General features: G+C 44.3%; 1 protein-coding gene across 3 annotated transcripts; it reads left to right on the top strand.

The window, feature by feature from the left end:
* The first annotated feature begins 1,859 nt into the window (after positions 1-1,859).
* LOC147057156 (uncharacterized) lies at positions 1,860-5,993 on the top strand. 3 transcript variants are annotated; one of them, XM_085912630.1, is made up of 3 exons: positions 1,860-1,976; positions 4,363-4,471; positions 4,687-5,993. In XM_085912630.1, the coding sequence occupies exons 1-3, from the start codon at positions 1,938-1,940 to the stop codon at positions 5,991-5,993; spliced, it is 1,455 nt and encodes a 484-aa protein (XP_085768756.1). In that variant the 5' UTR covers positions 1,860-1,937. The 3 variants fall into 3 exon arrangements, with proteins under 3 accessions (XP_085768756.1, XP_085768754.1, XP_085768753.1); XM_085912628.1 differs by having other exon boundaries at positions 1,880-1,976; positions 4,377-4,471; XM_085912627.1 differs by lacking the exon at positions 1,860-1,976 and having other exon boundaries at positions 4,300-4,471.
* Positions 5,994-13,086: the final 7,093 nt, after the last annotated feature.

Genomic DNA, 13,086 nt, shown 5'->3' with positions numbered 1-13,086 from the left:
GTTTGTCGGCTGATATGGAGGTCTTTGATTGATCTACGCATCCAAGGCAGGCAATGTTGTTCCTAAAGGCCTTTGGGGGGAAAATAATTATTTCAAGCGGCATGGGTCAAATTCTTGTGATTTATTTTCATTTTGCGAGGGTTGTCGGAAATGCCGAGTTTAGTGGTTTTTTATATAACGATGTCTTGATGTAAACGGAAGACAGAGGAGATATATTTGCTCCTCGTTCTTCTGATTAGGGAAGAATGGTATTAGCAAAAAAAAAAAAAATAGAAGCAACGAGTTGGTGTGGAACTCAAAATAGATATGTTATGATTCATTATTATGCCTGGTGTCAGTAGAGTTTGGTCAGTGCCCATCGCTTCGACCTTTAATGTTTGTCACTTTGCTGTGAGCCGAAAGCTAGAACATTTCTGCTTTCTTCATGTTGCTTTGAGTCTCCCCACAACATCACCCATTTGTTCGCAATTGTGGAGACAACAACCAAAAAAAAGATATTCCAAACCCAGGCAGTATTGTCCATCTAATGTACTTCATCTTGCAGGCAGAGATCCCTCAGGGAAGTCAGGCACCCACCTGCAAGCACAACTCCCACACCCTGTCCAGGAGTGAGCCTTAAAATAACATGGGTCTACATTTACAGTGCACAGAAAAAAAAAAAAAAAAAAGAGTATAAAGCAAACCCCTCCAAGTTCTGAAAATATTATGAAAGGCTTGCACCAATCATCAACAAAACAATGGTTATGCAATCAGAAAACATCACAAAAACAGTTTGCTGAAGCGTATTCGAGATGTGTCAGGAAAAATCCAGGACTGGTCAAAAAAATATATTTTTGGTTGTAGGGGTTATAGTCTGGACCACATACCCCATTTTATTCCACCACTTGCAGGTGTGATTTTTTTTTTTCTCCAGCTCATCAGTTTTATTTCAGGAGCTCAAAAGACAATTTACACCTTTCCTTTCTGAGATGTCCCCTTTCGTCAAAATGCCAAGAGACGCTTTCATGAAATAAGTGTTGCATCCTAGCCAGTTCATTTGGAACTTTTTTTTTTTTCCCCAAGTCCTTGTTAAAATACGGAAAGGGAGCATTTGGTCCAACAAATGCCAACAGGTTCATAAACAAAGCTTTATCATGAATGCAGATATGGCGTCAACCTGTAATGTCAGGTAAGTGCTAACGTTACATAAAATCCATTACGCCGTCCGGCATTTCCATGAAGTCCAGCGAGGTTAGCATCTGTGCAGTTCTGGTCTTGGGCCCTCCCGTGATCTGAACTCTTGAGCAATCAGATTGGTTTTAATAGCCTCTGGCTCCAAGCTAAACATCTTGCAAGCCCCCGGAATTAGAGTGCACGTCTAAGGTGAAAGCCATTTGTTTCCCGGAGAATGTCAGCGATGCATCGAAAGAGCTTATTATCATACGCCGCCTTCAGAAAGACGACAGCATCGTGGCACTCGTATGCTCCGATACCTCGTCCACCTTTCGGCGTTAAGGGAAATGACACAATTTGGGTCAATGTCTATTATTGTGTTGGATTTCCGTGTGACTCAGGCGATTCATTATTTCACCCTGTCAATCTACTTGGGCACAAAGACATTGATGAAGTCTCGCTGGGGATTTTTTTTCCCTTCAAATGGGTATTCTTCTTCTTGAAATGATTCATAATTTAATATGTTTCAGCCTTTGTGGAATGATTTTTTTTTTTTATTGTTTTCCAACAAATTCACTAGGAAAACAAACTGTTGACTTTTGGTTCGGGACTCTGTGTTTGTGGTTCTGTTTCTTTTCAAATATATTCAAAAAATAAAATAAAAAGGTGAACGTCAGCTGTCTGCTTACCTGCGTGAATCAAGGAAAACTGAGCGTGTGCACGAGACTCACCTGCATGTCATTAAAAATCCACAGGAGGAAAACGGAATATCACCGCAGCACGGGATGCGGAGAAAATACAAAAGTACCAAAAAGAGACAGCCGGTAAGCTCACCAAAATTTTTCTCGTTGTCAATACGAGTGACTTGCTGCGCTGATGGGGGGAAATGTGCGTTTGATAAGTGGATACTATTGTGATCAATCATAAAGTGAAGATGGATTAAAAAAACTTGCATCTTTCTTCCTTGGTTGAAACGTATTGAAAATATTCAATGTTGTAAATAGGATTCACTGGTTGGTTATTGTTTAAGATCATTAGGTTTATTAAGTAGTTTAAATTCATCATGTGGTTACTGTATTTACATATCTGTATTCATATTTGATGCATAAATTCATTAAAAACTGCTTATCTTGACTAAAAAGAAAACAAACTTTTTCAGGATTTAATGTCAAACTTTTCATAGCTCATTTTTGTATACCTGCTTTTCCAAATAATATGCAAAATAGTAAATGTTGGAATTTATTTGTTTTATCCTTGAGGATTTTCACCTACTAATTACTGAGACAGATGGAACAAAAAGTCTGCTTATTGAAAGGAATCCAGTTTAATGTTCAATTTGGTTCAACCCTCCAAGTGTGGGAAGAAGCAAAACACTTGACACTGGCCATCACTTGAAAGTTACTGTGGAGCTTCACCCAGCCTCGCCGATTATTTCGTGGCCGGAGAAACCTGGCGTTATTATTTCTATATAAATACATAGATACATACATACATACATACATACATACATGTTTGTGCCTCACCATTTTGACGTGACAACCTGAGCGAGAAGTCCACTGCACACCGCGGCGGCTTATCAAAGAGTATCGACTTTGTGTAGTAGGAAGCGTGACCGTCGAGTTCACCCGGCAACAGATGCCGGAAGAGAGAAGGGAAAAAAAAAATACAAATAAAAATGCTTTGGGTGTTGAAATGTCACGTGAACGGTTGGGTTCAACCACTGAACACATCGGGGGTGTTATCGACTCACTCCGATGCTTTCAAAGGCCAAGAGTTCGTTTTCGGATGAGGCCTCGGCGTTCTGGTGTGAGTGACCCGCAATTTACTAGCGGGGATAAAAGATTGGCTTGGCAGAGTCTAAAAATGTGCAGCCTGGCCTTGGCTATGGAAGGATCAAAACATAATGTTTGAAATGGGCATCAGACGTCTGGCAGAATATCTTTATTTATTTCCTTCACCTTTGTTCAATATAAACATACTTCATGAAGCGCATATTTCCATTCATATTGTTCCAGCTACTCATTGCTCTGTTTGCCATAAAATCTACCCATCTGTCTTTCAATACAAATCCTTCCTTCCTTCCTTCCTTCCTTCCTTCCTTCCTTCCTTCCTTCCTTCCTTCCTTCCTTCCTTCCTTCCTTCCTTCCTTCCTTCCTTCCTTCCTTCCTTCCTTCCTTCCTTCCTTCCTTCCTTCCTTCCTTCCTTCCTTCCTTCCTTCCTTCCTTCCTTCTTTCTTTCTTTCTTTCTTTCTTTCTTTCTTTCTTTCTTTCTTTCTTTCTTTCTTTCTTTCTTTCTTTCTTCCCTCCTTCCTTTCTTCCTTTCTTCCCTCCTTCCCTCCTTCCCTCCTTCCCTCCTTCCTTCCTTCCTTCCTTCCTTCCTTCCTTCCTTCCTTCCTTCCTTCCTTCCTTCCTTCCTTCCTTCCTTCCTTCCTTCCTTCCTTCTTTATGTATGTTGAATCTTACATTGTTAGATTAACTTGTTGCTTGTGATGATTTAAAAGTAACACATCAATACATTCAATTGTGGTTGAAGTTTGTTGGTAAAACTATATGTTTTTAATGTAAAATGACAAGCGTGTCCTCTTTTTCTTGGTGATGATGGGGTCTGGGGGTTATATCGGCTATAGGCGATATCATCTGAGCTTTTTCCGGAGGAATTCCCATCGTCGCCTTTCAGCATGTCAGCCGTATGTTGAGGATGATGAAGGCAAAGCAGCACGGGTGGCCACTTGTTGCAACGTCAGTCTCTATCCTTGCTGGGATAGGCAAGGAGGGGAGGGCCACGATGGGAGGAGAGGAAGAGGACAGACTCGTCACATCCTCTGTCCATATATGGGCATGAAGTTTACACGCAGCGGGGAATCCTCTCACTTGAGCTGATGAATGGGGAGGAGGGCCGTGGAGCTGCCAAAGTGTATATAAGGGAAGAGACGGGAGAGCCACAGCAAGCAAATGACCGCGGAGCGACAGACGAGAAGGATTATCTTGAATTTCTTTTTTTTTTTCATCATTATTATTATTTAAATCAAGCACATTTGGGGGATCATTTGTCGCACACCATCCCAAAAATAAAAAGAGGAGGGGTTTGAAGGAAAACAAGTCACCCCGATTTCCCTATCCAGTATACATTTATCCTGGAGCCGGACCTTTGAAGTGCACCATTATGTTGAACAACATGGATTTGAACGCGAAAGATTCTTTTTACCCTCAGTTTGACAATTGCAGCGGCTCTTCTCTGGGCATGGATGCCGGCGCGAGGAAGGACAACCGAGACGCGTTCGGCGACGCGGAGCGCTCGGTGCCCGCGCAGTTTGGCCACGGTGAGTCCCGCTTGCACGGGGAGCAAATGTTGCATGCAAGGGAATGTCGGATGCCGGCGATAGTGTGCGAGAAAACGGTCACACTTGCGGCGCAGCGTCGACGCGTATGCGCGCCGGATGCGCATGCATGTTTACGTAACATTGCGTTTCCCCCACCACATCAAAAAGCCAAACAAGGGGATTTGACAAAGTTTTCTCCGTTTCTGATTCAACAGAAGGAGCCCCCGCGACCCTCAAAACCGAAGCTTCCAACTCGGAATACGCGTTTAACCCTTACGAGGGCCCCAAAGACGCCTACACTCCCTCCTCGCTCGCCTACTCCGGCAGCTTCTACGTGGAAGCTTCTCAGGGGGCGCCGAGCACCACCGAGACCCTCCTCAACATGATCACCGAGATCGTGGGCATATCCACGATGCAGCTCTCCGAGGCCCAGCAGCAAAGCGCCAACAGCCGGGGGGCTTCATACACGCCCCCTGTGGACAGCGCACAGTTTGGAGACGTCAAGAGGCAACCTTTCACCTGCTCGGCGCCCACCCCGCCGCCGTACCCCTCTTCCTCTTCCGACCACCAGACAGGGTTCTCCCAGGACCAGGCCGAACCCCCTGCGCCAGAGCCGTCCACCTCCCAGTTAGGCTTTACCAAAACCGAGCCTAAGTCCGAGGCGGCTTCCTTCCCGGTGGTGGTCAAGAATGAGTTTGAGAGCTATGAATGGGGGGCTTTTTGCAAATCCGACTGCTTGGAGAGCGGCTTCCACACGGAGACTTTCCCCATGTCCAGCGACTTCCCACCCGAGCAGCAAATGGACGTGAAGGAACTTTTGGACACCTTCCCGGCCATGTGCCCCAATCCGGACGTGGAGTTCAAAGTGGAGGGGGGCATCAAGCAGGAGCAGTGTTTCTCCGACACGTGTTCCCAGGGCTACTCGTACAACGGCTACCTCCCCCCGCCGATGGGCCTGAAGCCCTACCCCGAAGCCCCCCCTGCATCCAACCAGTGTGACTCCATTTACGCTTCCCCGGCTTTACCCAGCACCATAGACTCCATCCTCTACTCCTCCTTGCTTCCCGACTCCTTCGCCCAAAGTTACACCACGCGTGCCGCCGCCACTTCCACCTCCGGCGCCACCGCCGCCAAGCCCCCCAGAGCCCGGAAGAGCACATCGGGCTCGACTTCGCACGGCCCTCCTAAGGAGAAGCCCTTCACTTGCCCCATGGAGAGTTGCGACCGCCGCTTCTCGCGCTCGGATGAGCTCAACCGCCACATCCGCATCCACACGGGTCACAAGCCCTTCCAGTGCCGCATCTGCCTGCGTAGCTTCAGCCGGAGCGACCACCTGACGACGCACACCCGGACTCACACGGGGGAGAAGCCGTTCTCCTGCGACGTGTGCGGCAAGCGCTTCGCCCGCAGCGACGAACGCAAGCGGCACGGACGCGTGCACCAGAAGCAGAAGGAGAAAATGGAGCTGAAGCCCCAAGTGACTCCCAACGCGTGGCCCTTCACTCTGCCCGAGGGCATTTGAAAACGACCCCCCCCCCCCCCTTTACACGCATCGTATCGCACGCACGCACGCACGCGCACCACATTTTAGGATTTTTCTCTCTCGGAAGACACGACTTCAAGTCAGTTTGGATGGAGAGCGTAAAAGGCACGCCGATTTGACCCACGGGTGGATTAAGATGTCAGGTGAACATTGACATGTGGCCGTCACTGGTGGAGGCAAACGTGGCTGTTTGCTGCGTGACTGCTGTTCAGTTCAGCACCTCCGCGGCCGGACAGCTCCTTGCTCACTCCTATCCCGCCTCTCATCGCCCACGGGGTGGATTTGCACTTGCAGATTTCTATCGAGATTTTCAACTAAGAATGTTCTATTTTTTTTTCTCTTTTTTTTCCCAGTTATTGGACTATGTTGCTCAATGCATGTTTGATTTTTTTTTTTCTTACCTGAAATAGCGCCCCCTCCTTCAATCACGTCACAGTGGAGGGGGGTTATTCAAATGAATGTAAGCTAATATATTTATGGTTTGGGCCATAAAGTTTGGATCAAACTTAGTGTTTGTTTATACTTCCTATCATTTAGACGTCAGTGTTTTTTGTCATTGGACTTTGTGTTGTTCAAATTGTGAAAGATATATAATTAATGGCAAATAAATATATTTGTATGACTGTACTTCCTTGTATTTTTATAGCTGAGTGTATATTTTACATTTATGACAATTGAGCCTCGTTTTCTGGGGGTATTCAAATATCCTTAATCATGTATTGGTTTTCGAGGGCTATATTGTTGAGTAACTCAGTATTTGAAATGTTACCGTTTGATATCTGAAAGTTTTTTGGGGGGGGGCACTTCATCCGACAAGCGTTGTTACACTGAATGAGTTTGCAAACTCCCCCCCGATGCGCACGCGTTGATAAATGATGACACATGTACAGAAGTGTGTTGAATCAAGCGATGAGCGACTAGCGCATCTTTTGGAGTCGTCAGGTAGCACATATTGCTGCAAGCTTGGGTTCAGCCGTGAAGGACTTTTGATGTAATGTATCTTTTGCTTGGAAGATGCTGCAACTTGAAAAATAAAATAAAAAAAGGTTGTCAGTTTGGTGACATTGGCACCAACAGGGTACTGCAAAAAAAGAAAAAAAAAAGAATTGAACTCGCCTTAAGTTATATTAACTGTTCGAATTTGCATACAGTTTCTACAATACATGAACTTGATATCGATGTTGTTATTTTTATGAAGATGATGAACAAAATAAACATTTTCTGCCAGCTATTTTTTTTTTGCCTTCGTGCATCATTTGAAGTAAAAAAAAATGTGTCCTTCGCTTTTTGCTGAATTGAATCCTTGATGAGATCGGCAATATGAATGTGTTCGCTTACCAGCGTCTTGAAATGGTTTTTTTTTTAGGCCAATGTCAAATTTGATATCTGACAAAATATATTCCGTTAACCGATTAATCAGCCGATTGTTTAAAATACATTCATTAGTTTGGAGGGTCCTTAAAACATTTGACCGGTTTACATTACTTTGTTTGTATGTAAGTAGAACACAATTGGAAAAAAACTGCTAATATTTATTTGGTGATACTATGAAGAAGGTTTGAATGTTGCTGTAATGTGCAGAAAAAACCCCACAATTTGCAAAAATTATGGCAAAAAATAAATCTGCTGAATTTTGCCAATTTCCAAATTTAGCCGATTAATCAGTTGGACCTTAACATACACATTGGTAGCCAAAAATGTCTCCTTAAATGACTGCGCAAGGCCTTCTCCTAAAACACATTAAAGAAAAACGTTTAGTTACTGCTGCCAACCGCCCTCGACTTCAGAGATGACATTTCTCTCTCTTCTCAAAAAATCTAGAGTATTTTTTTTTTTTTTGGTGTGATAATTTGATACCCTCTTGCTATTCTTTGCTTTACACTTCTAGTCAAACAGAAAAGGATATTCATTTCCACTTAACCACAGGCAGTGATTATAGTCTGTTATCTTTTTTTTTTTCTTATAAAGAACTATTACCAATGTCATGTTCTCCTGTTGCTGTGTGATGAAAAACAAAGTAGATATCATGGAGCAAAATGTCTTTCCCAAATTCACTTCCGGACTAATATCTCATCTAAAATTGAAATTCAAAACTCTATGGCTGCAGTTCTTTTACTGACGTTTGTTGACATTTCTTGATCTTTTTATGTCATTGTAGAAGCCGGTGATATGACGCAAGCGCAGCCACAATTCTGGCACGCCGGACGTGTTCCCATGATGCCATTCATCTGGCGAAACAACGCAACGTCGGTTGCCCCCAGCAACTCGTAAGTGTCAAACATACTGTCGCCGTGTTAAAAGGGCAGCCTGCCAGTTGGGCAGAGATGACAAGAATAGTCTCATTTTGGACTGCGGTGGTAGGAATGATACTTGTTTAAAAAATAAAAAATAAAAAGGACTGATTCGGCTTCAAGAAAGTGAATTCAGAGATTTGTGTCTGATTATGGCATACAGAGAGAGGGAGAGAGAGAGAGAGAAAGAAACAGAGAAAGAGAGAGAGACAGAGAGAGAGACAGAAAGACAGAAAAAAGAGAGAGAGAAAGAAACAGAGAAAGTGAGAGAGAGAGAGAGAGAGAGAGAGAGAGAGAGAGAGAGAGAGAGAGAGAGAGAGAGAGAGAGAGAGAGAGAGAGAGAGAGAGAGAGAGAGACAGAGACAGAGACAGAGACAGAGACAGAGACAGAGACAGAAAGACAGAAAGACAGAAAAAAGAGAGAGAGAAAGAAACAGAGAAAGTGAGAGAGAGAGAGAGAGAGAGAGAGAGAGAGAGAGAGAGAGAGAGAGAGAGAGAGAGAGAGAAGAGAAGAGAGAGAGAGAGAGAGAGAGAGAGAGAGAGAGAGAGAGAGAGAGAGAGAGAGAGAGAGAGAGAGAGAGAGAGAGAGAGAGAGAGAGAGAGAGAGAGAGAGAGAGAGAACAATTTCAGTTTCTTACTTTTTGGATCATAGCTAAAATGGATGACGATTCCAGTTTCTTACTTTTTGGATCATAGCTAAAATGGTGCCTCGCGACAGGCTCGTTCGCAACAGTGGCTATCCATTGCCATTCCTAGTTACCAAATCCCCCCACCAAAAAAAAGCAGCAGCAGCTTAAAAAAGAAAAAAAAAAAACAAACCTACCAAGATTTGAACAGCCTAACTAACCAGCATGCATGTAGCTTTATGAAAAAAGTTTTTGAGAATTGCAGAAAAAAAAGAAAAATCCCCTTTAATTTAAGTACACTAACACGATAATTGTATTTGGTCGCTTCCAGCTACTGCAGTTGGAGCACCGTGAATTGTACATTCTGCTGTCTATCAACACTTACAGTAACACACACACACACACACATGCACACGCACACTCATTATGCGTGTTGTTTTAGTGGCAAAAGCTGTCCAGCGATGGATAGTGGAGGTTTTTGAATTGCAGCAATGTGCAGTCACTGTGACCATTATCCCAACACTTGAAGATTGAAGAGTTGTTGAACTTTGGCCACCGATGAAATTTCTGCATTTGGGCGCCCATTCCCTCATTTGCATATTGTAAATGGTGCTCAATATAGACCCTGTGAGCGTGTATCGCCGATGTCGTCTTTATCGAACGGCAAAAAAAAAAAAAAAAAAAGAAAAAAAAGACATAAATCAGTTCTTTTCTTGCCACTGACATTTATGTTGCCAGCTCCCGTAGACATGCATAATTGCAGAGGCCATTAAGTAATCGCACAAGAAGGGCATATGTCTGCCGCTGAGATTTCTCACGACGCGGACCTCCGCTGTGAATGGTAGCACATCAAGTCCATTAAATCTCTGCCAGGTGTTACAAATGCAAACATGTTAACATTAGGCCCGGAGGAGGACGAGGAGGTGGGGGGGGGGGGGGAAGCAAAGAGGGTTATTCGAGGTTGTGTGTGTGTCTTGTGCTGCTAATGTATTCCGAATGTAACCACGCGCAGATGTGTTCTTACTTCTTCATTGTCTCATCCAATTAATCGCTTGATGCAGGATTGCTCCTGGATAAATCAATACGAAGCATTTATCTGCAGCACCAAATGAGCACTTTGGCTCCAGATTAAGAAAAGCCTTCGAATTGACAGTGAGGGATTAGATTGGCCCAGATTCCAAAGGATATGTCACAGCACAATGCTTTGTACTTAATCGGGGTTTTCGCTACACTGTATGGACAAATGTATTGGGACACCTTGACACCTACAGGGATTTCTGGGGATGGTAAAATGTTGAGAGCTGACTGAAATTTAAAGAGTCTCACATCTCACATCATTTTTGCTTATTGAAATGAATGAAATGGGCTTTAATTCGTTCCTTTGGGAGTAAAATAGCATACGCCAATTGTATTTTATACAAGCAGGTGCAACTGTACCTCCCGGAAATGTTATTTTTAGTACAGTATAAAGTGTTGCCAGTGGATAAAGTATTGTGAACAAAAAAGAATCACCCGAGCAACAGCTCGTGTTTGAAAAAAATCAATAAATTGGACAAAATTCCAAAGCGTTCCACTCAAATCGCCAAAGAAAATATCTGCCCTGCACTCATGACCGTGAATTCCTAGTATCCTCCAAGGACACGATTATTGATTAAAATGTAGGTTTATTCTTTGTCTAACATTAACAATCAGTCAAGAGCGAATCGGCCCTCTCATCCGTCGTAAATACCAACGCTAGCTAAGTGGCCCATCTCCACGTCAAACCCTTTCTCATCCTCGGGAGCCATTCGGCATCTTAAGCCCATCTGGAGAGCCACAAGTGCGGCCCCCTGTCGTCCCTCAAGAGTCCAACATCCCGGTTATCCATGCTTGAACTCCAAACAATTCTCCCTCTACAATAATAATCCAATAATGACTTTGAATGAGACTGAATTCATTTGCTTGTGCGATGGGATCGGAGGCACTCGCTGTGTTTGGAGCTCCGGATATCAGGTCACCTCAAGTGGCAATTAATAATCACAGTCCTACTTGAGACTGTCTATGCGTTCTCGGGGCGCTTCTCGATGAATCCGTTGCGGGGCAATCACATAATGTTATGCGTACCTTTTCGAAATGTGCACCGGCGGCCCCGTCATGGTCCTCGGGGTGGGCACAGTAATCAAGGTGTATAATCGCACGGCGCTAATGGCAATCAAGCTCGACGAATTCATTTTCCTCGGATCGAGCCTCGGGCCGCCGGTCCCGCTTCGGACCATGAAGAAGGGTGTAGGTGGTCTGGAGAGCGCAGGTGATTAAAACCCGGAGAAGGCGCTGCATGGCGAAGGAGCTCGTTATGCAAACATTTGCAAAGTGCTTAATTCCTCATCTCTCGTTGTTCCGCTTTCCCAATTCTTCATTTGTGTTTGCGATGAGGCCGAGCGCAACAACGTGGAAAGTACGAAAGTACTTTCCTTCCAAGTCAACCCCGGGGGTCAAGGAGTCCATCGCTATGGCAACCACGTCAAAGGACTCACAGTATATGGCGCATCCCCAGTGAATGGGAGGCCGTGTACGTCTTGCTCGCTGAATGACGACTTAGGCATCCAATTACTCCGGACAATTTACAGATGCCCTTGGAACGTCCACATTCCGCTTTAAGATGGGGATCGTCACTGAAGTTGTGTACGGTATCTTGTAATTATTTTTTTTTCACAGTGAAGGCAGAAATATAACACGAGCAAGTAATCAGGCTGTAATGTCATCAAATGTTCCCTTTCGTGAGGCACTAGCATGTTCTTCCTGTGCTAGTTCCAAGAACAGCCTGATCACCTGACAATCGGCCACGTGGATTTTTTTCAGGGTGTTGAAGCCCCAGAAATAAAATTTAAAAAAAAGCACAAAATACAAAACAGCAGACATGGCTTAATGAATAACAAGCTTTAACATTTGATATTTCAAAACAAACGGTGTAGCAACACATGTAGACAGACACATATTCATCTCGTTTTTATCCATTATGCAAATATGACAACTATTACGGCATCTGACTGAATCACAGTCAAAGTCTTCTTCGTTTGCGTTGGCATGACTGTCTTATACCGCCTCCTGGTGGTCGAATCGCACCCAACAAAAAAAGCCACAATGAATTTATGCACAAACTGTTTAATTCGATATTATTCCTATTCATTTGAATATGGACTATTCATTTTATTTTCCCACGTAGCTCTGCATAGTGGCGGAATATTTCAACAAATGCTAGCTGCACCTCGATTGGTTGTTTAGAGTCGAAATAGACCCCATTTCAACGAAGTTCCCCCCTCACAGCTTGAGTATTTAATGAGGGGAGCTCCGACTTTAGGTGCATACGTGGAACAGCACAGCGGCTGACATGTGGCTAAAAGCATCCTGGATTGACAGTAATGACTCTGAAGGAAGTTGCATCCCAAAACCTGTTGCCTGCTGTCAAACCAACGGCGCGGCCATTTCGCACGCTCCCTTTACACCAAAGACGAGCGAAAGCGACGACTGAAAGCGACGCCTATCTCCGTGCACCGTTGTTAACCCTCTCCCTGTAAAAAAAACGCGTGGCGGCGTGACCGCGTGTCCGGCCTAGCGGTGAGTGATTACTTTAGTGCTTTGACATTTGCGGCGGCAGTAATGAGGCACGCGTCTGTGACAGCCGTGTCACCGGCGACGACGGTAGACGCCGTCGTCTGTGTCTCACCGCCAGCTCACTCCGGCGTGGGGAAGGGAGGCTGAGTGTGGCCAAACACAGCCACACTCTCACTTTTTTTCTCTCTCTCCCTCTCTTTCGCTTCTCATAATGATGGCTCACCTGTTGTGAGGTAGACAAGTCTGAGGGAACCGTGCGAAAAGGAGAGACAGAGGGTGCCTGGAGTTGAATGTTTTAGTTTGTACTCTATACAGTCTATAGGAAAAAGTTTCAAACTAACTCATTGTCATAATGGATGCTACTTCATGTAGCATCTTTCTTCTTTTAATGTTGGATTTGGAAAAGGTGAGCTGTGATTGGTCGTTACGTAACCCTTTTGTCATTGTGACGTCATTTTTAGTTATGGCCAAAATGGCCGCCCCTTTAAATCATACTCCACAAATGTACTCACAATGTTACATTTAGATAAATGGAGTCACGTAATACATATTATTGTTTAGAAT

This window comes from Syngnathus leptorhynchus, chromosome 5 (assembly GCF_054491065.1).
Source record: "Syngnathus leptorhynchus isolate UIUO chromosome 5, UIUO_Slep, whole genome shotgun sequence".
Lineage (NCBI taxonomy): Eukaryota > Metazoa > Chordata > Actinopteri > Syngnathiformes > Syngnathidae > Syngnathus > Syngnathus leptorhynchus.
Note: the sequence above shows the minus strand (reverse complement) of the source record. Positions and strands in the feature narration are given on the sequence as shown.